The sequence below is a fragment of the Salmo salar genome, chromosome 16 (assembly GCF_965601325.2).
Source record: "Salmo salar chromosome 16, fSalSal1, whole genome shotgun sequence".
Classification (NCBI taxonomy): Eukaryota; Metazoa; Chordata; class Actinopteri; order Salmoniformes; family Salmonidae; genus Salmo; species Salmo salar.
The window spans coordinates 86,625,648-86,649,001 of record NC_138306.1 but is presented as its reverse complement, the minus strand read 5'-3'; the positions used below and the strand labels follow the sequence as shown (position 1 = coordinate 86,649,001).

At 46.6% G+C, this 23,354-nt stretch overlaps 1 protein-coding gene across 1 annotated transcript; it reads left to right on the top strand.

The window, feature by feature from the left end:
- Positions 1 to 3,054: 3,054 nt before the first annotated feature.
- On the top strand, positions 3,055 to 23,022 carry LOC106595027 (immunoglobulin-like domain-containing receptor 1). Its single transcript, XM_082963127.1, has 7 exons — positions 3,055 to 3,297; positions 8,390 to 8,560; positions 15,590 to 15,739; positions 16,103 to 16,222; positions 18,606 to 18,752; positions 20,130 to 20,252; positions 20,356 to 23,022. The coding sequence occupies exons 1-7, from the start codon at positions 3,231 to 3,233 to the stop codon at positions 21,228 to 21,230; spliced, it is 1,653 nt and encodes a 550-aa protein (XP_082819253.1). The 5' UTR covers positions 3,055 to 3,230; the 3' UTR covers positions 21,231 to 23,022.
- Positions 23,023 to 23,354: the final 332 nt, after the last annotated feature.

Sequence of the window (23,354 nt, the reverse complement as noted above, 5' to 3'; positions counted from 1 at the left end):
AGATAGATAACAACTATGTCAGCTAGATAACAACAACTATGTCAGATAGATAACAACAACTATGTCAGATAGATAACAACAACTATGTCAGATAGATAACAACAACTATGTCAGATAGATAACAACTATGTCAGACAGATAACAACAACTATGTCAGATAGATAACAACAACTATGTCAGATAGATAATCAACAACTATGTCAGATAGATAACAACAACTATGTCAGACAGATAACAACAACTATGTCAGATAGATAACAACTATGTCAGATAGATAACAACAACTATGTCATATAGATAACAACAACTATGTCAGATAGATAACAACAACTATGTCAGATAGATAACAACAACTATGTCAGATAGATAACAACAACTATGTCAGACAGATAACAACAACTATGTCAGATAGATAACAACAACTATGTCAGATAGATAACAACAACTATGTCAGATAGATAACAACAACTATGTCAGACAGATAACAACTATGTCAGATAGATAACAACAACTATGTCAGATAGATAACAACAACTATGTCAGATAGATAACAACAACTATGTCAGATAGATAACAACAACTATGTCAGACAGATAACAACAACTATGTCAGATAGATAACAACAACTATGTCAGATAGATAACAACAACTATGTCAGATAGATAACAACAACTATGTCAGACAGATAACAACAACTATGTCAGATAGATAACAACAACTATGTCAGATAGATAACAACAACTATGTCAGATAGATAACAACAACTATGTCAGATAGATAACAACTATGTCAGATAGATAACAACAACTATGTCAGATAGATAATAACAACTATGTCAGACAGATAACAACAACTATGTCAGACAGATAACAACAACTATGTCAGATAGATAACAACAACTATGTCAGATAGATAACAACAATTATGTCATATAGATAACAACTATGTCAGACAGATAACAACAATTATGTCAGATAGTTGTTGTTATCTATCTGACATAGTTGTTATTATCTATCTGACATAGTTGTTGTTATCTGTCTGACAGAGTTGTTGTTATCTAACAACAACTCTGTCAGTTACACCCGGACCACACAAGGGGTCAGGTTCCCGGACACAGAAGCAGCATGCTTTTAGTCTAGGACTAAGCCCAAACTGGTTCCGGGAAACTGGCCCAAGAAGTCAAACTGCTCTGAGGTTTTATTTTCAATACAAATAATAACATCTGGTCCATATTGGAAACCCAGGGACAGGATACAACTAAGGACTGAGTAGGAAAGATAGAGTTGCCGTTGTCATCCTCTGTGGATGAGAATACAATAGCAGGAAACCACTTGTGGTAAAGCTGGGCAGGTGCAGAGTAGTGTGGGTGTGCTCATGGGAGTGAAACAATCTGTTAAGGAATTCCTAGATCCACATACCTTACCTACACAGACAGAGACACAGACGTTTGCAAGCATGCACGCACAACACACACACACACACACACACACACACACACACACACACACACACACACACACACACACACACACACACACACACACACACACACACACACACACACACACACACACACACACACACACACACTTCCATTTGTGGACATTGTCTATGAGTACTACCAAGTGGTGTAGTGAGAGTGGTTGGTTGGCCAGGGTGAGAGACAGGGGTGCGTCTCAAATGGCACCCTACTTCCTATATAGTGCACTACTTTTTACTGGGGCAAATTGCACTCTATTTCATATATAGTGTACTACTTTTGACCAGGGCAAATTGTACTCTATTTCATATATAGTGCACTACTTTTTACTGGGGCAAATGGCACCCTATTCCCTACATAGTAAACTATTTTTGACCAGAGACTGTTGTCTCCTCAGAGTTGAACAAACAGCCTGTCGGTCGCCAGCTGGGGGGACCAGGGAGCCACTGGCTCTGTTCTGAGACCTGTTGTCTCCTCAGAGTTGAACAAGCAGCCTGTCGGTCCCCAGCTGGGAGGAACCAGGGAGCCGCTGGCTCAGCCCTGAGACTTGTTGTCTCCTCAGAGTTGAACAAACAGCCTGTCGGTCGCCAGCTGGGGGGAACCAATTCAGGGCTGGCTCAGCCCTGAGACTTGTTGTCTCCTCAGAGTTGAACAAACAGCCTGTCGGTCGCCAGCTGGGGGGAACCAGGGGGCCGCTGGCTCTGCCCTGAGACCTGTTGTCTCCTCAGAGTTGAACAAACAGCCTGTCGGTCGCCAGCTGGGGGGAACCAGGGGGCCGCTGGCTCTGCCCTGAGACCTGTTGGCCCAAGGCCTGTGGGGCTCTATAGGCTTTACATTCACATGGTAATGTTCTGGGGCCGCATGCTTTGTCCATTGGGAAACTATGTTCACAGGGCACTAAAACACTGCTAAGAGGTCTACACAAGACAGTGCCAAATAAGACACAAAACAGGGGAGAGAAAGGGGGGAGAGAGAAAGAAGGGGAGGGAGAGAGAGAAATGCTAAGCCAATGTTTGCTTATTTTACAGGTGTTAGGCTGCTACACTGTTTGTCATCAAACAGCTAGAATGGGATTTTTTTCAATCAAATGAATTAACAAGTATTATGGTGTGGAATGAATTGATTCCCACCCTCATCTAAAACCGTCACAAAGTCAGCAACGTTTGTGTCAGCATAGGGTCTAGGCTACTGGTAACATCCAGTGGTTTCATGCTAGGCCTCCAGTCTCCTGGATCACTTCACCCGTTGTTGGCTAGTGTCTTTGCCTTTTAAATTATATTCATCTAACGTTCAAAATGAACCTTTCGTATTCCAAACGAAGTAAAAACATTTCACTCTAGGCTAATTATTCCGTAACAATGTCATGTGAAAAAAAGACCCTAAATCACATTAAAAAAAAAGCAGAATATTAATAGATGTAATAAAGTAATTATTTAAATATCGAATTAATGAACATATTACAGATTTACCGTCGCTTTCATTGTGTATTGTCATAGCGGCATTTTAGTTGAAACCGTCCCATTCTGCGGTAGGAAGCACCTGTCCACGTCACATACACTACCTGTTTCTGGGTGGGGTCTGTCTGTCTCCGCAACCAGCAAACCAAACTCCACAAAGGTGTCGGACAAGGAAGGAGCCGTCTTCAACACAACACACACAGAACAATGGGGAGTCTGTTTAGGAGGATAATGTAGGTCTTTCCTTTTTTTATATAGATAATTCATTGGACGATATAATATTTATTAGTTTAATGGATCAATCATCAACGATGAGGAGGTTGATACTGGCCGCGTTCGTCCTCTCTACCCTACCGACAGGTGAGTTTTTGTTGATGAAAATGAGCAATTCATATTTGAATCGTTAAACGTTGTCAATTCGTCCTGTTCTTGCATTAGAGCTTCGTTTCATTTAGTCGCCTCAAAAGTTTATGCTATTGTAATGTATCCATCCACAACACAAAAAGTTACAATGACTTTAGGCAGGAGCCGGGGTATCGGTCACATGATGGACAGATACCGATGAGTTCTCACGATGACTCGCACTGTAGTCCTATCAAATTACAGTTACTGATCCTTATCTCGAGTTAGACCTACTCATAATGAAATACTGTAGATTGAAAATGGAATTCACCTTTTTTAGAGCCAAACTCCTGTTGGTTTGGCTCCAGCTGGGGGACTCGAGAGAGGTGGAATGGGTGTTAGTTAACCTGACATTTCACCTCAATAATTGTAATTATGGAGGGTATTCAAGGACAAGGACATAGACTGACAGTTACAGAGTAACCTGACTAGCCTAAATGGCAACCTGGTCTCAGAGCATTTCGTATTATTCTGTACGTAAATCCGGGTCACTCCATTTAGTGTGATATGTCATGTTTGGTATGGTTACATAAGACTGTTACCTAAGGCAAAAACGAAAGTTGGGTGGGTGTATAATGCAAACGTCTAGCTCTAGCAACCCAAAGGTTACGAGTTCATCACGGACAACTTCAGCATTTTAGCTAATTAGGAACTTTTCAACTACTTGCTACTTTGCATCTACTTAGCATGTTAGCTAACCCTTCCCCTAACAATTTTAGCTAACCCTTCCCCTAACACTAGCCTTAATCCTTTAACCTAACTCCTAAACTCAACCTTAACCCCTAGCCTAGCTAACGTTAGCAAGCTGTCTAACGTTAACCACCTAGTTACAATTTGTAACATATCATACTTTTAGAAAATTCCTAACATATTGTACGTTTTGCAAATTCCTAACATGTAATACGAATTGTAAGTTTTAACATATCATAGGAAATGTGTGATGGACATCCACAAATTAATACATACCATATGAAACTTAACATATCATACTAAATGGGGTGTCTCGGATTTACATACAGAATAATACGAAATACTCTGAGACCAGGTTGTAAATGGTGGTCTATTGCCTATATCCCTCAACTCTGGACCTCAAAGCCAGTTCCATTGCGTTTTTTCAGGGCTCTCCAAAACTGTCCCTGGGGAGAAACCGTTCCGTAGGTTTTCACTGTAACCTTAATCTAGCACACCTGATTCTAATAATTAGCTGGTTGATAAACTGAACCAGGTTAGTTACACTTGGACTTAGAGCGAAAACCTACAGGAGGGTAGCTCTCCAGGAACAGGGTTGGAGAACCCTGTTGTATGGTAAGAGTCGAATACACCTGGCCTATACTGTAGAGGTATTTTTACAATCAAAATGGAAGTTGAGTCTATTTGAATAGCGTCAAACTGTTTCCTGTGGCAGGCTGTCTCTTTCTTTCAGTCACTAGTTTTTCTGGTTGAACCACTTTCAGCAGGGCTCTGTCACACACACGTACACATACTCTATCCCATTATTTTATTCTCTCTATCTCAAATTCAATATGCTTTAACCCAATGAGTCCCACCGGAACGCCAGCGCATTTTGGTAGCAACGATTCATCTGTGATTTAACGGGGGCTGAGCTAGAGCGGTGTTTGTGAGACTAGGGCAGTCCGAATGGTTTGAGCTACAAACTATTAAAGCTATCTCTGAAAAGCTGAGACTCTCAGGAACACGCACATGTGACATATTTAGGTCTATGACCTCACAAGCTACAGAAGAGTCGTTAGAAGGTAAGGTTCTTCCACATAGATCATAGGAAATCCCAGGACATAGTGTCTATAATACTGTAAGGGGTTCTTCTACATAGATCATAGTAAATCCCAGGACATAGTGTCTATAATACTGTAAGGGTTTCTTCTACATAGATCATAGGAAATCCCAGGACATAGTGTCTATAATACTGTAAGGGGTTCTTCTACATAGATCATAGTAAATCCCAGGACATAGTGTCTATAATACTGTAAGGGTTTCTTCTACATAGATCATAGGAAATCCCAGGACATAGTGTCTATAATACTGTAAGGGTTTCTTCTACATAGATCATAGTAAATCCCAGGACATAGTGTCTATAATACTGTAAGGGGTTCTTCTACATAGACCATAGTAAATCCCAGGTCATAGTGTCTATAATACTGTAAGGGGTTCTTCTACATAGATCATAGGAAATCCCAGGACATAGTGTCTATAATACTGTAAGGGTTTCTTCTACATAGATCATAGGAAATCCCAGGACATAGTGTCTATAATACTGTAAGGGTTTCTTCTACATAGATCATAGGAAATCCCAGGACATAGTGTCTATAATACTGTAAGGGTTTCTTCTACATAGATCATAGGAAATCCCAGGACATAGTGTCTATAATACTGTAAGGGGTTCTTCTACATAGATCATAGGAAATCCCAGGTCATAGTGTCTATAATACTGTAAGGGTTTCTTCTACATAGATCATAGGAAATCCCAGGACATAGTGTCTATAATACTGTAAGGGTTTCTTCCACATAGATCATAGGAAATCCCAGGACATAGTGTCTATAATACTGTAAGGGTTTCTTCTACATAGATCATAGGAAATCCCAGGTCATAGTGTCTATAATACTGTAAGGGGTTCTTCTACATAGATCATAGTAAATCCCAGGACATAGTGTCTATAATACTGTAAGGGGTTCTTCCACATAGATCATAGGAAATCCCAGGACATTGTGTCTATAATATTGTAATAAGCTTACATAGTTGCTGTCACAAACTCCACACAGTTGTCACTGACTAGTTGGATATTCATTTCCCCAGTGAGCAAAGTATTTCTGTACTTGCAGCATTCATATAAATTCATTCTGATCAGGTTTGTGCTTTGGCTGACCTTATTTTTTGTATTGACATTTGTCATTAAAACTCATGAATACAACTGTTTATGTCAAATAGTTTTGTGTTCTACTTGTAGCCCTGGTTGTCCTGACAATAAACTGTTTAAACACTTAATTGTGAAGATAAATATAAGGGCTGGACGTGCAGATTAATGAAAGTCAGATCAATGAGAAGCTAATTTTTGCTGGGGCCTCGGGACTGATAGGGTTAACGCACAACTGAGCAAGAGGACAAGTACATTAGAGTGTCTAGTTTGTGTCTAGTTTGAGAAACAGATGCCTCACAAGGCAGCTTCATTAAATAGTACCCTGCAAAACACCAGTCTCAACATCAACAGTGAAGAGGCGACTCTGGGATGCTGGCCTTCTAGGCAGAGTTCCTCTGTCCAGTGTCTGTGTTATTTTTCCCATCTTAATCTTTTATTTTTATTGGCCAGTCTGAGATATGACTTTTTCTTTGCAACTCTGCCTAGAAGGCCAGCATCCCGGAGTCGCCTCTTCACTGTTGACGTTGAGACTGGTGTTTTGCGGGTACTATTTAATGAAGCTGCCAGTTGAGGACTTGTGAGGCGTCTGTTACTTAAACTAGACACTCTAATGTACTTGTCCTCTTGCTCAGTTGTGCACTGGGGCCTCCCACTCCTCTTTCTGTTCTGGTTAGAGCCAGTTTGCGCTGTTCTGTGAAGGGAGTAGTACACAGCGTTGTACGAGATCTTCAGTTGCTTGGCAATTTCTCACACGGAATAGCCTTCATTTCTCAGAACAAGAATAGACTGAAGAGTTTCAGAAGAAAGTACTTGGTTTCTGGCCATTTAGAGCATGTAATTGAACCCACGAATGCTGATGCTCCAGATACTCAACTAGTCTAAAGAAGGCCAGTTTTATTGCTTCTTTAATCATAACAACAGTTTCCAGCCGTGAAATGCACCAGTCCCTCCTGCACCAAAGCACCCCCACAACATGATGCTGCCACCCCCGTGCTTCACGGTTGGGATGGTGTTCTTCGGCTTGCAAGCATCCCCCTTTTTCCTCCAAACATAACGATGGTAATTATGGCCAAACAGTTCTATTGTTGTTTCATCAGACCAGAGGACATTTCTCCAAAAAGTACGATCTTTGTCCCATGTGCACTTAGTAGTCTGGCTTTTTTATGGTGGTTTTGGAGCAGTGGTTTTTCCCTGCTGAGTGGCCATTCAGGTTATGTCGTTATAGAACTCATTTTACTGTGGATATAGATACTTTTGTACCTGTTTCCTCCAGCATCTTCACAAGGTCCTTTGCTGCTGTTCTGGGATTGATTTGCACTTTTCGCACCAAAGTACGTTCATCTCTAGGAGACAGAACGCGTCTCCTTCCTGAGCGGTATGACGGCTGCGTGGTCCCATGGTGTTTATACTTGCGAACTATTGTTTGTACAGATGAACGTGGTACCTTCAGGCATTTGGAAATTGCTCCCAAGAATGAGCCAGACTTGTGGAGGTCTACAATTCTTTTCTGAGGTCTTGGCTGATTTCTTTTGATTTTCCCATGATGTCAAGCAAAGAGGCACTGAGTTTGAAGGTAGGCCTTGAAATACATCCACAGGTACCCCTCCAATTGACTCAAATGATGTCAATTAGCCTATCAGAAGCTTCTAAAGCCATGACATAATTTTCTGGAATTTTCCAAGCTGTTTAAAGGCACAGTCAACTCAGTGTATGTAAACTTCTGACCCACTGGAATTGTGATTCACTTATAATTCACTGTAATAATCTGTCTGTAAACAATTGTTGGAAAAATTACTTGTGTCATGCACAAAGTAGATGTCCTGACCGACTTGCCAAAACTATAGTTTGTTAACAAGAAATTTGTGGAGTGGTTGAAAAGCAAGTTTTAGTGACTCCAACCTAAGTGTTTGTAAACTTCTGACTTCAACTGTAGATATTCCATGAAGAATCTGCCGTTTCCAGCTACAATAGTCATTTACAACATCAACAATGTCTACACTGATTTAATGTTATTTTAATGGACAAAAATGTGTTTCTTCAAGAACATTTCTAAGTGACCCCAAACTTGTGAATGGTTGTGTACATTCCCCCTTTCACATATATACATGCACACGCCCACACACACACACACACACACACACACACACACACTGACATGATGTATTCTCTCCCATCAGAGGTGCACAGTGTCCAGGTGAATGTTCCTCAGACAGAGAGGAGTACAGCTCTGTTTGCCTCCGTCATCCTGAAGTGTGACTACTCCACCTCCGCTAACCAGCAGGATGTCCAGGTCACCTGGCGATACAAGTCCTTCTGCAAGGACCCCATCCTGGAGTATTACTCCCAAGGTTAGTTATGGACCCTGTACTAGTCCCCAGGTTAGTTATGGAGTCTGTACTAGTCCCCAGGTTAGTTATGGACCCTGTACTAGTCCCCAGGTTAGTTATGGACCCTGTACTCGTCCCAAGGTTAGTTATGGACCCTGTACTAGTCCCCAGGTAAGTCAAGGACCCTGTACTAGTCCCAATGTTAGTTATGGGCCCTGTACTAGTCCCCAGGTAAGTCATGGACCCTGTACTAGTCCCAAGGTTAGTTATGGGCCCTGTACTAGTCCCCAGGTTAGTTATGGACCCTGTACTAGTCCCCAGGTAAGTCAAGGACCCTGTACTAGTCCCAATGTTAGTTATGGGCCCTGTACTAGTCCCCAGGTAAGTCATGGACCCTGTACTAGTCCCAAGGTTAGTTATGGGCCCTGTACTAGTCCCCAGGTTAGTTATGGACCCTGTATTAGTCCTCAGGTTAGTTATGGAGCCTGTACTAGTCCCCAGGTTAGTTATGGAGCCTGTACTATTCCCCAGGTTAGTTATGGGCCCTGTACTAGTCCCCAGGTTAGTTATGGAGCATGTACTAGTCCCCAGGTTAGTTATGGACCCTGTACTAGTCCCCAGGTAAGTCATGGACCCTGTACTAGTCCCAATGTTAGTTATGGGCCCTGTACTAGTCCCCAGGTAAGTCATGGAGCCTGTACTAGTCCCAAGGTTAGTTATGGGCCCTGTACTAGTCCCCAGGTTAGTTATGGACCCTGTATTAGTCCTCAGGTTAGTTATGGAGCCTGTACTAGTCCCCAGGTTAGTTATGGAGCCTGTACTAGTCCCCAGGTAAGTTATGGAGCCTGTACTAGTCCCCAGGTTAGTTATGGACCCTGTACTAGTCCCCAGGTTAGTTATGGACCCTGTACTAGTCCCCAGGTAAGTTATGGACCCTGTACTAGTCCCAAGGTTAGTTATGGACCCTGTACTAGTCCCCAGGTAAGTCATGGACCCTGTACTAGTCCCAAAGTTAGTTATGGGCCCTGTACTAGTCCCCAGGTTAGTTATGGACTCTGTACTAGTCCCCAGGTTATATATGGACCCTGTACTAGTCCCCAGGTAAGTCATGGACCCTGTACTAGTCCCAATGTTAGCTATGGGCCCTGTACTAGTCCCCAGGTAAGTCATGGACCCTGTACTAGTCCCAAGGTTAGTTATGGGCCCTGTACTAGTCCCCAGGTTAGTTATGGACCCTGTATTAGTCCCCAGGTAAGTTATGGAGCCTGTACTAGTCCCCAGGTAAGTTATGGAGCCTGTACTAGTCCCCAGGTTAGTTATGGACCCTGTACTAGTCCCCAGGTTAGTTATGGACCCTGTACTAGTCCCCAGGTAACTTATGGACCCTGTACTAGTCCCCAGGTAAGTCATGGACCCTGTACTAGTCCCCAGGTAAGTCATGGACCCTGTACTAGTCCCAAGGTTAGTTATGGGCCCTGTACTAGTCCCCAGGTTAGTTATGGGCCCTGTACTAGTCCCCAGGTTAGTTATGGGCCCTGTACTAGTCCCCAGGTAACTTATGGACCCTGTACTAGTCCCAAGGTTAGTTATGGACCCTGTACTAGTCCCCAGGTAAGTCATGGACCCTGTACTAGTCCCAAGGTTAGTTATGGGCCCTGTACTAGTCCCCAGGTTAGTTATGGGCCCTGTACTAGTCCCCAGGTTAGTTATGGGCCCTGTACTAGTCCCCAGGTAAGTCATGGACCCTGTACTAGTCCCCAGGTAAGTCATGGACCCTGTACTAGTCCCCAGGTTAGTTATGGACCCTGTACTAGTCCCCAGGTTAGTTATGGACCCTGTACTAGTCCCCAGGTAAGTCATGGACCCTGTACTAGTCCCAAGGTTAGTTATGGGCCCTGTACTAGTCCCCAGGTTAGTTATGGAGCCTGTACTAGTCCCAAGGTTAGTTATGGACCCTGTATTAGTCCTCAGGTTAGTTATGGACCCTGTATTAGTCCTCAGGTTAGTTATGGAGCCTGTACTAGTCCCCAGGTTAGTTATGGAGCCTGTACTAGTCCCCAGGTTAGTTATGGAGCCTGTACTAGTCCCCAGGTTAGTTATGGAGCCTGTACTAGTCCCCAGGTTAGTTATGGAGCCTGTACTAGTCCCCAGGTTAGTTATGGAGCCTGTACTAGTCCCCAGGTTAGTTATGGAGCCTGTACTAGTCCCCAGGTTAGTTATGGAGCCTGTACTAGTCCCCAGGTTAGTTATGGAGCCTGTACTAGTCCCCAGGTTAGTTATGGAGCCTGTACTAGTCCCCAGGTTAGTTATGGAGCCTGTACTAGTCCCCAGGTAAGTTATGGACCCTGTACTAGTCCCAAGGTTAGTTATGGACCCTGTACTAGTCCCAAGGTTAGTTATGGACCCTGTACTAGTCCCAAGGTTAGTTATGGACCCTGTACTAGTCCCAAGGTTAGTTATGGACCCTGTACTAGTCCCAAGGTTAGTTATGGACCCTGTACTAGTCCCAAGGTTAGTTATGGACCCTGTACTAGTCCCCAGGTTAGTTATGGACCCTGTACTAGAGTATTACTCCCCAGGTTAGTTATGGACCCTGTCCTGGAGTATTACTCCCCAGGTTAGTTATGGACCCTGTCCTGGAGTATTAGTCCCCAGGTTAGTTATGGACCCTGTCCTGGAGTATTACTCCCCAGGTTAGTTATGGACCCTGTCCTGGAGTATTACTCCCCAGGTTAGTTATGGACCCTGTCCTGGAGTATTACTCCCCAGGTTAGTTATGGACCCTGTCCTGGAGTATTACTCCCCAGGTTAGTTATGGACCCTGTCCTGGAGTATTACTCCCCAGGTTAGTTATGGACCCTGTCCTGGAGTATTACTCCCCAGGTTAGTTATGGACCCTGTCCTGGAGTATTACTCCCCAGGTTAGTTATGGACCCTGTCCTGGAGTATTACTCCCCAGGTTAGTTATGGACCCTGTCCTGGAGTATTACTCCCCAGGTTAGTTATGGACCCTGTCCTGGAGTATTACTCCCCAGGTTAGTTATGGACCCTGTCCTGGAGTATTACTCCCCAGGTTAGTTATGGACCCTGTCCTGGAGTATTACTCCCCAGGTTAGTTATGGACCCTGTCCTGGAGTATTACTCCCCAGGTTAGTTATGGACCCTGTCCTGGAGTATTACTCCCCAGGTTAGTTATGGACCCTGTCCTGGAGTATTACTCCCCAGGTTAGTTATGGACCCTGTCCTGGAGTATTACTCCCCAGGTTAGTTATGGACCCTGTCCTGGAGTATTACTCCCCAGGTTAGTTATGGACCCTGTCCTGGAGTATTACTCCCCAGGTTAGTTATGGACCCTGTCCTGGAGTATTACTCCCCAGGTTAGTTATGGACCCTGTCCTGGAGTATTACTCCCCAGGTTAGTTATGGACCCTGTCCTGGAGTATTACTCCCCAGGTTAGTTATGGACCCTGTCCTGGAGTATTACTCCCCAGGTTAGTTATGGACCCTGTCCTGGAGTATTAGTCCCCAGGTTAGTTATGGACCCTGTCCTGGAGTATTACTCCCCAGGTTAGTTATGGACCCTGTCCTGGAGTATTACTCCCCAGGTTAGTTATGGACCCTGTCCTGGAGTATTACTCCCCAGGTTAGTTATGGACCCTGTCCTGGAGTATTACTCCCCAGGTTAGTTATGGACCCTGTCCTGGAGTATTACTCCCCAGGTTAGTTATGGACCCTGTCCTGGAGTATTACTCCCCAGGTTAGTTATGGACCCTGTCCTGGAGTATTACTCCCCAGGTTAGTTATGGACCCTGTCCTGGAGTATTACTCCCCAGGTTAGTTATGGACCCTGTCCTGGAGTATTACTCCCCAGGTTAGTTATGGACCCTGTCCTGGAGTATTACTCCCCAGGTTAGTTATGGACCCTGTCCTGGAGTATTACTCCCCAGGTTAGTTATGGACCCTGTCCTGGAGTATTACTCCCCAGGTTAGTTATGGACCCTGTCCTGGAGTATTACTCCCCAGGTTAGTTATGGACCCTGTCCTGGAGTATTACTCCCCAGGTTAGTTATGGACCCTGTCCTGGAGTATTACTCCCCAGGTTAGTTATGGACCCTGTCCTGGAGTATTACTCCCCAGGTTAGTTATGGACCCTGTCCTGGAGTATTACTCCCCAGGTTAGTTATGGACCCTGTCCTGGAGTATTACTCCCCAGGTTAGTTATGGACCCTGTCCTGGAGTATTACTCCCCAGGTTAGTTATGGACCCTGTCCTGGAGTATTACTCCCCAGGTTAGTTATGGACCCTGTCCTGGAGTATTACTCCCCAGGTTAGTTATGGACCCTGTCCTGGAGTATTACTCCCCAGGTTAGTTATGGACCCTGTCCTGGAGTATTACTCCCCAGGTTAGTTATGGACCCTGTCCTGGAGTATTACTCCCCAGGTTAGTTATGGACCCTGTCCTGGAGTATTACTCCCCAGGTTAGTTATGGACCCTGTCCTGGAGTATTACTCCCCAGGTTAGTTATGGACCCTGTCCTGGAGTATTACTCCCCAGGTTAGTTATGGACCCTGTCCTGGAGTATTACTCCCCAGGTTAGTTATGGACCCTGTCCTGGAGTATTAGTCCCCAGGTTAGTTATGGACCCTGTCCTGGAGTATTACTCCCCAGGTTAGTTATGGACCCTGTCCTGGAGTATTACTCCCCAGGTTAGTTATGGACCCTGTCCTGGAGTATTACTCCCCAGGTTAGTTATGGACCCTGTCCTGGAGTATTACTCCCCAGGTTAGTTATGGACCCTGTCCTGGAGTATTACTCCCCAGGTTAGTTATGGACCCTGTCCTGGAGTATTACTCCCCAGGTTAGTTATGGACCCTGTCCTGGAGTATTACTCCCCAGGTTAGTTATGGACCCTGTCCTGGAGTATTACTCCCCAGGTTAGTTATGGACCCTGTCCTGGAGTATTACTCCCCAGGTTAGTTATGGACCCTGTCCTGGAGTATTACTCCCCAGGTTAGTTATGGACCCTGTCCTGGAGTATTACTCCCCAGGTTAGTTATGGACCCTGTCCTGGAGTATTACTCCCCAGGTTAGTTATGGACCCTGTCCTGGAGTATTACTCCCCAGGTTAGTTATGGACCCTGTCCTGGAGTATTACTCCCCAGGTTAGTTATGGACCCTGTCCTGGAGTATTACTCCCCAGGTTAGTTATGGACCCTGTCCTGGAGTATTACTCCCCAGGTTAGTTATGGACCCTGTCCTGGAGTATTACTCCCCAGGTTAGTTATGGACCCTGTCCTGGAGTATTACTCCCCAGGTTAGTTATGGACCCTGTCCTGGAGTATTACTCCCCAGGTTAGTTATGGACCCTGTCCTGGAGTATTACTCCCCAGGTTAGTTATGGACCCTGTCCTGGAGTATTACTCCCCAGGTTAGTTATGGACCCTGTCCTGGAGTATTACTCCCCAGGTTAGTTATGGACCCTGTCCTGGAGTATTACTCCCCAGGTTAGTTATGGACCCTGTCCTGGAGTATTACTCCCCAGGTTAGTTATGGACCCTGTCCTGGAGTATTACTCCCCAGGTTAGTTATGGACCCTGTCCTGGAGTATTACTCCCCAGGTTAGTTATGGACCCTGTCCTGGAGTATTAGTCCCCAGGTTAGTTATGGACCCTGTCCTGGAGTATTACTCCCCAGGTTAGTTATGGACCCTGTCCTGGAGTATTACTCCCCAGGTTAGTTATGGACCCTGTCCTGGAGTATTACTCCCCAGGTTAGTTATGGACCCTGTCCTGGAGTATTACTCCCCAGGTTAGTTATGGACCCTGTCCTGGAGTATTACTCCCCAGGTTAGTTATGGACCCTGTCCTGGAGTATTACTCCCCAGGTTAGTTATGGACCCTGTCCTGGAGTATTACTCCCCAGGTTAGTTATGGACCCTGTCCTGGAGTATTAGTCCCCAGGTTAGTTATGGACCCTGTCCTGGAGTATTACTCCCCAGGTTAGTTATGGACCCTGTCCTGGAGTATTACTCCCCAGGTTAGTTATGGACCCTGTCCTGGAGTATTACTCCCCAGGTTAGTTATGGACCCTGTCCTGGAGTATTAGTCCCCAGGTTAGTTATGGACCCTGTCCTGGAGTATTACTCCCCAGGTTAGTTATGGACCCTGTCCTGGAGTATTACTCCCCAGGTTAGTTATGGACCCTGTCCTGGAGTATTACTCCCCAGGTTAGTTATGGACCCTGTCCTGGAGTATTACTCCCCAGGTTAGTTATGGACCCTGTCCTGGAGTATTACTCCCCAGGTTAGTTATGGACCCTGTCCTGGAGTATTACTCCCCAGGTTAGTTATGGACCCTGTCCTGGAGTATTACTCCCCAGGTTAGTTATGGACCCTGTCCTGGAGTATTACTCCCCAGGTTAGTTATGGACCCTGTCCTGGAGTATTACTCCCCAGGTTAGTTATGGACCCTGTCCTGGAGTATTACTCCCCAGGTTAGTTATGGACCCTGTCCTGGAGTATTACTCCCCAGGTTAGTTATGGACCCTGTCCTGGAGTATTACTCCCCAGGTTAGTTATGGACCCTGTCCTGGAGTATTACTCCCCAGGTTAGTTATGGACCCTGTCCTGGAGTATTACTCCCCAGGTTAGTTATGGACCCTGTCCTGGAGTATTACTCCCCAGGTTAGTTATGGACCCTGTCCTGGAGTATTACTCCCCAGGTTAGTTATGGACCCTGTCCTGGAGTATTAGTCCCCAGGTTAGTTATGGGGGAAGTGAAGGGAACTGGGCTGGAGCTGGGTTTGGGAGTTGGGCTACATATTAACTAGTTGGGCTACAGTTTGACGGTGTATATAGGCAAATTCTAAGGTTGTTAGTGGTTGGGTAGATGAGTTTGCTGTAGTGTTTTCTTCAGGTTTGTAGTGAGGCCCAAACTTCCTGTCTCACTCTAGAACCTGAAATATTAATTCAATTACTGGTGATGTACAGTAACACTCAGTCAGTCACACACAATCACACACTTCTGTGTGAAACATATCTCCCTCTATAGCGTACCAGAATGCGCTGCAGCTGGGTCAGGACCCGGCCAATGACTGCCCAGACCGCCAGCGCACGGTGAGGATCATCGTCCAGAAGAGAGGCACCAACGAGGCCATACTGGGCACAGAGTACCGGGAACGCAAGATCTCCGTCCAGAACAGTGAGTCTAGACAGCCTTGGGTTGCAAAGTTCCAGTAAATTTCCCTAAAGCCCCCAGTTTGATAGAAATCCTGGTTGGAGAACTCCAAATTCCCTGCTTAAATCCCTCCTGATACCGGATATCATCCAACCTGGGGATTTCTGGAAAACCTGGGAATTTTAGGAACGTTACTGGAATTTTGTAACTTTAATCCAGACACAATATCACACCTGCATTAACTAATCAAAATAGTGGTGGAAAACAACAACAATGTGAAATGACTGGCGGTTCCCAGAAGAATGGATTGAGAAACAACGTATGAATGTGTGCTCTTTGTTGCTACTCTGACATGTTAGGACGTTGTTGGGCTGTCTTCCCCCACAGAGGCTGACCTGGTGATCAATGAGATCATGTGGTGGGACAACGGAGTTTACTACTGTTCTGTGGAAGCCACAGGAGACACCAGCGGCGGCTTGGATGGCGTGATCAGCCTCATGGTCTACAGTAAGTTGACCACAACCTGGTCGTGTTCATAAAGCGTCTCTGAGTAAGAGTGCTGATCTAGGATCAGCTCCTTCCTGTCCATGTCATCTGATTCGTTAAGAGGTCCTTCCTGTCCATTTTTATTGTATTTTTATTTCACCTTTATTTAACCAGGTAGGCCAGGTGAGAACAAGTTCTCATTTACAACTGCGACCTGGCCAAGATAAAGCAAAGCAGTGCGACAAAAACAACAACACAGAGTTACACATGGAATTAACAAATGTACAGTCAATAACACAATAGAAAAATCTATTGCACCTACTTGCACCCATGACCAGTGTGTGCAAATGTAGTAAGATTAGGGAGGTAAGGCAATAAATAGGCCATAGAGGTGAAATAATTACAATTTAGCATTAACACTGGAGTGATAGATGTGCAGATGATGATGTGCAAGTAGAGATACTGGGGGGGCAATATATATGGATGAGGTAGTTGGGGGTGCTATTTACAGATGGGCTGTGTACAGGTACAGTGATCGGTAAGCTGCTCTGACAGCTGATGCTTAAAGTTAGAGAGTGAGATATAAGACTCCTGCTTCAGTGATTTTTGCAATTCGTTCCAGTCATTGGCAGCAGAGAATTGGAAGGAAAGGAGGCCAAAGAAGGTGTTGGCTTTTGGGGGTGACCAGTGAAATATACCTGGTGGAGCGCGTGCTACGGGCGGGTGTTGCTATGGTGGCCATTGAGCTGAGATAAGGCGGGGCTTTACCTAGCAAAGACTTATAGATGACCTGGAGCCAGTGGGTTTGGCGATGAATATGTAGCGAGGGCCAGCCAACGAGAACATACAGGTCGCAGTGGTGGGTAGTATATGGTGCTTTGTTGACAAATCGGATGGCACTGTGATAGACTGCATCCAATTTGCTGAGTAGAGTTGGAGGCTATTTTGTAAATGACATCGCCGAAGTCAAGGATCGGTAGGATAGTCAGTTTTACGAGGGTATGTTAGGCGGCATGAGTGAAGGAGGCTTTGTTTTGCGAAATAGGAAGCCGATTCAAGATTTAATTTTGGATTGGAGATGCGTAATGTGAGTCTGGAAGGAGAGTTTACAGTCTAACCAGACACCTAGGTATTTGTAGTTGTCCACATATTCTAAGTCAGAACCGTCCAGAGTAGTGATGCTAGTCGGGCGGGCAGGTGTGAGCAGCGATCAGTTGAAGAGCATGCATTTAGTTTTACTTGCATTTAAAAGCAGTTGGAGGCCACGGAAGGAGTGTTGTATGGCATTGAAGCTCATCTGGAGGTTAGTTAACACAGTGTCCAAAGAAGGGCCAGAGGTATACAGAATGGTGTTGTCTGCGTAGAGGTGGATCAAAGAATCACCAGCAACAAGAGCGACATCATTGATGTATACAGAGAAGAGAGTCGGCCCGAGAATTGAACCCTGTGGCACCCCCATAAAGACTGCCAGAGGTCTGGACAACAGGCCCTCCGATTTGACACACTGAACTTTATCTGAGAAGTAGTTGGTGAACCAGGCGAGGCAGTCATTTGAGAAACCAAGGCTGTTGAGTCTGCCGATAAGAATGCGGTGATTGACAGAATCTAAAGCCTTGGCCAGGTCGATGAAGAGGGCTGCACAGTACTGTCTTTTGTCGATGGCGGTTATGATATTGTTTAGGACCTTGAGCGTGGCTGAGGTGCACCCATGACCAGCTCGGAAACCAGATTGCATAGTGGAGAAGGTACGGTGGGATTCAAAATAGTCGGTGATCTGTTTGTTAACTTGGCTTTCGAAGATTTGAGAAATGCATGGCAGGATGGATATAGGTCTGTAACAGTTTGGGTCTAGAGTGTCTCCCCCTTTGAAGAGGGGGATGACCGCGGCAGCTTTCCAATCTTTGGGGGATCTCAGACGATACGAAAGAGAGGTTGAACAGGCTAGTAATAGGGGTTGCAACAATTTTGGCGGATAATTTTAGAAAAAGAGAGTCCAGATTGTCTAGCCCGGCTGATTTGTAGGCGTCCAGATTTTGCAGATCTTTCAGAACATCAGCTGTCTGGATTTGGGTGAAGGAGAAGTTGGGGGGGCTTGGGAAAGTTTCTGCGGGGGGGTGCAGGGCTGTTGGCCGGGGTAGGGGTAGCCAGATGGAAAACATGGCCAGCCGTAGAAAAATGATTATTGAAATGATCGATTATCATAGATTTATGTTTCCATGTCATCTTATTCATTAAGAGAAGCCACAGCTTATATCAGCACTAGTCCTACTGTGAAACACTGTAAATACGGACCCTGGTGGGAATGGACTCTAAGTGAAGTGACATGGGTATAAGTGCATGTCTGTTTCCCGACCTAGTAAGTATCATCTGGTGTAATGATTTCCTGTGTTGTGGCTGTCTCCAGACTGGCTGACGGTGCTGTTCATGGTGATTGGAGCTCTGCTCCTCATCCTGCTCTTCTGTATCTGCTGCTGCCAGTGTTGTCCTCAGAGGTGCTGCTGCTACGTCCGCTGCCCCTGCTGCCCACAGACCTGCTGCTGTCCTGAGAAAGGTAGGGAAGGGCCTCTCTGTCTGTCCCTGCTGCCCACAGACCTGCTGCTGTCCTGAGAAAGGTAGGGAAGGGCCTCTCTGTCTGTCCCTGCTGCCCACAGACCTGCTGCTGTCCTGAGAAAGGTAGGGAAGGGCCTCTCTGTCTGCCCCTGCTGCCCACAGACCTGCTGCTGTCCTGAGAAAGGTAGGGAAGGGCCTCTCTGTCTGTCCCTGCTGCCCACAGACCTGCTGCTGTCCTGAGAAAGGTAGGGAAGGGCCTCTCTGTCTGCCCCTGCTGCCCACAGACCTGCTGCTGTCCTGAGAAAGGTAGGGAAGGGCCTCTCTGTCTGCCCCTGCTGCCCACAGACCTGCTGCTGTCCTGAGAAAGGTAGGGAAGGGCCTCTCTGTCTGTCCCTGCTGCCCACAGACCTGCTGCTGTCCTGAGAAAGGTAGGGAAGGGCCTCTCTGTCTGTCCCTGCTGCCCACAGACCTGCTGCTGTCCTGAGAAAGGTAGGGAAGGGCCTCTCTGTCTGCCCCTGCTGCCCACAGACCTGCTGCTGTTCTGAGAAAGGTAGGGAAGGGCCTCTCTGTCTGTCCCTGCTGCCCACAGACCTGCTGCTGTCCTGAGAAAGGTAGGGAAGGGCCTCTCTGTCTGTCCCTGCTGCCCACAGACCTGCTGCTGTCCTGAGAAAGGTAGGGAAGGGCCTCTCTGTCCCTGCTGCCCACAGACCTGCTGCTGTCCTGAGAAAGGTAGGGAAGGGCCTCTCTGTCTGTCCCTGCTGCCCACAGACCTGCTGCTGTCCTGAGAAAGGTAGGGAAGGGCCTCTCTGTCTGTCCCTGCTGCCCACAGACCTGCTGCTGTCCTGAGAAAGGTAGGGAAGGGCCTCTCTGTCTGCCCCTGCTGCCCACAGACCTGCTGCTGTCCTGAGAAAGGTAGGGAAGGGCCTCTCTGTCTGCCCCTGCTGCCCACAGACCTGCTGCTGTCCTGAGAAAGGTAGGGAAGGGCCTCTCTGTCCCTGCTGCCCACAGACCTGCTGCTGTCCTGAGAAAGGTAGGGAAGGGCCTCTCTGTCTGCCCCTGCTGCCCACAGACCTGCTGCTGTCCTGAGAAAGGTAGGGAAGGGCCTCTCTGTCTGTCCCTGCTGCCCACAGACCTGCTGCTGTCCTGAGAAAGGTAGGGAAGGGCCTCTCTGTCTGTCCCTGCTGCCCACAGACCTGCTGCTGTCCTGAGAAAGGTAGGGAAGGGCCTCTCTGTCTGTCCCTGCTGCCCACAGACCTGCTGCTGTCCTGAGAAAGGTAGGGAAGGGCCTCTCTCTCTCTTCTTTCTTTCTCTCACTCACTCTCTTTCTCCCACACTTAGGCTCCCTCTCACCTCTTCCTCTGTGTCTCTCTCTCTCCAGCGGTGATGCAGCACAGGATGATGAAGGATGCCCAGAGGGCCATGGGTCCATGGATGGGAGGTCAGCCTATGTACAGCCCCATGAGCCACGGCTCCTCACAGATGAACCCTCTGCTGTATGCAGGTTAGTACCACACACACACAGCAGAGCTATGCTTCTGATCTTCTAAATGTGTCTTTAACAAATCCATATTTGTCACTTATCATGGTTTTCTCTATCCCATCAGGCTCCCAATCAGGGAAGAGCATCGCCATGGCCCCCATGCCCCTCCCCCCTCCACCGTCCGGCTACAACATGCCCCCCAGTGTCCATGCTGCCAGCGTCTACGGCAACCAACATCCCGGCAACAAGCAGATGCTGGACTACCTGGAGAGCCAGGTGAGGGGCATGGATGGGACCAGCCCCATGATGCAGCCCCAGCCCCACCACCAGCAGCTCCAGATGATACCCCCTCCCCCTCAGTACATGATGCAGCCCCAGCATGTCCCCTTCTCAGCGGGTCCTCCCAGCATGCTCTCTGGCCTGGACGACGGGGCCGTGGAGTACCGGGGGGTCATCCAGATGCCTCCCATCATAGAGCAGCCTGGACGAGGGGGTCGGAGAGGGGGCCAGCCGCCGTTTGCTCCTAAAACACGTCCACCCAGCTCCAGAGAAAGCAGCCGCAGTGAGAGTCGCTTCACCAATCACCGTGACGACCGCAGCGAAGCCGGCGGGCGCAGTTACCCGTCGCCGCCAAGGAGCCATGGCATGCCAAGGAGCTACAGCGAAGACTTTCTGGACGGGGAGAGCCGGGGGGCGCGAGGTCGAACGGGTTCACGTGACGACCTCAGCGACAGGGTCCCTCGATCCCGCTCCAGAGACGACCTGTTTGAGGAGCAGCGTCGCGCCCCGCCTCCCAGCAACTACTCCCGCTCCCGCAGGGGGTCGTTCAGTTCAGATGAGGATGAAAACAGCAGGAGAGGAGAGGGCAGAGGTCACAGGAGAGGAGGAGGAGGAGGAGGAGGAATGTATTCGGACACCCCACCCAGCTATTCTGAATACGAGCCGGGACAGAAACCACCAAGGAGGAATGAGCATTACTCTGTTAAAACTCTGCTTTAGTTAGTACACTGAATACACACTCCTAAACACACACACACACACACACACACACACACACACACACACACACACACACACACACACACACACACACACACAACCCCTTCAAAAGCATTTACCTGCCATAGCCTGACAATGGCATTTGATCCATGCCTTCAATTACACATAATCATATTATCACGCAGATATGAAAGAATCACTCACAAAGACACATGGGTGCATACTACTTGGTCTCGTTACTGCTTCCATTCAGGGAGGCTTTAAATAATGTGTCCCGCTACAGGGCAAGAGTTCTGGCAGGGGCACTGTGGTCATCTGATCTGGGCTCTCACTGGCTACCTCTCCTCTCCTTCTGCTGAATGCCATTACAACAGCCCCCTCTGCTGGTTGAATGGATAAGTGCAGATAAGTGCCCAATCTTAACAATCTGTTGTGTAAACAAAAGCTGTGTGTGCAATACAGTAGTCAGTCAGCCAGTCAGTCAGCCAGTCAGTCAGCCAGTCAGTCAGCCAGTCAGTCAGTCAGCCAGTCAGTCAGCCAGTCAGTCAGTCAGCCAGTCAGCCAGCCAGTCAGTCAGTCAGTCAGTCAGCCAGTCAGTCAGTCAGTCAGTCAGCCAGTCAGTCAGTCAGTCAGCCAGTCAGTCAGTCAGCCAGTCAGTCAGTCAGCCAGTCAGTCAGCCAGTCAGTCAGCCAGTCAGTCAGTCAGCCAGTCAGCCAGTCAGTCAGTCAGTCAGTCAGTCAGCCAGTCAGCCAGCCCTCAACAGTAGATGAGCAGTTGAAAGGCTCAGCATTGGGAAATCAGAGACTGTAGAAAGAGCTGAGGTTGGGCAATTTTGCAGAGCTAAGCAATTGTCTCAGGTCACACTGTCATGTCCTCCTCCACCCTCTTTCTATCTCCTCATATTGTGCTATTCTAATGGGGAAGGAAAGAGGGATGAATGACAACATATGAAAGAGCTGAAGTTGGGCAATTTTGCAGAGCTAAGCAATTGTTTTTGGTCATCAGCCATGTTGTCCTCCTCCTTCACCTTCGCTCTTTGTTTTCCTCCATCGGCCCTACATCTCTCCATCTTGTATTATCCTAACGAGAAAGAAAGGACTAAAGAAATGAATGACAACATATGAAAGACTTAGAAAGCACGAATGATAGCTGGCGGCATGCAATTCGACATGTCGATCTGATTTTCCAGATTCATACTCTAGAACGTTTACAATTTCTTGAACGTTTTTGAAGTTACTACACATATCTTAAGTTGACGTTTTGAAGGGTATTTTGGTTTTATATTTGACATTTTATTTGTATTATTGCCATAACATTGTTAACAGATGAGAATAATACATAATATGCCTTATTTAATTGTTTGTCAAAAGTAAACCATAAAACAAAATGTTTCCTGTTTGTTTTTAGCCATAGCCTATGTAGGCTTGTATTCCATGATCACTCAGGTCCCATTTCTACATGTTGTACATGTAAATAGTTTGAATTGTGCGCTCTGTCTGGACATGTTGACTTGTGAATATTCAGTTATGTAGGTATCGATATGGCTCACGATATTTCACATGTGAGGAAAATGAGCAAAGACTATGTGCTGTTACGTGAAGTCAGTTTGCTTAGGGACTTATGCTATTAGAGAAAGCAAAACCACCACCATCTCCTCAGGGGGAACTAGGCTTCGATGTGAAGATCACAGCTGTATGATTTGATGTCTCTGGATAGAGAATGGTGGTGGTGTAAGTTACTCCCTCTTAGGGACAATGAAGGAAATGCTTTCAATAAAGTTATTTTATAGATACCTTTGTGTACAGGTGTCTTCTTCACCCAACTGGTTCCCATTTCAACCATGCTGGAGGCAAATTACACACTCACTGACACCCAACAGGCTGGCCTATAGCACACACACTAGGAAGCTCCTCCATTGTCCAGTAAGTTCCACAGACAGGAAATGCCTGCTTCAGATCTATATATGATCACCTTTGTGTTGCGATCAGATTAGCTCAAGGCAAGGTAAAGACAAATTGACAGAATTTATTTGAGTGAAATTACATTCAGGGTCAAATGCCATCCATATAATATGTGTGCCATGGGATGTCATACTCGCTTGTGATAATTTATTCAACATAACAA

Coding starts and splice junctions, on each gene's coding strand:
- LOC106595027 (XM_082963127.1), top strand. CDS start 3,231: ATGGATCAATCATCAACGATGAGGAGGTTGATACTGGCCGCGTTCGTC. Junction 8,561..15,589: donor CCTGGAGTATTACTCCCAAG/GTTAGTTATGGA, acceptor CTCCCTCTATAG/CGTACCAGAATGCGCTGCAG. Junction 16,223..18,605: donor GATCAGCCTCATGGTCTACA/GTAAGTTGACCA, acceptor GGCTGTCTCCAG/ACTGGCTGACGGTGCTGTTC.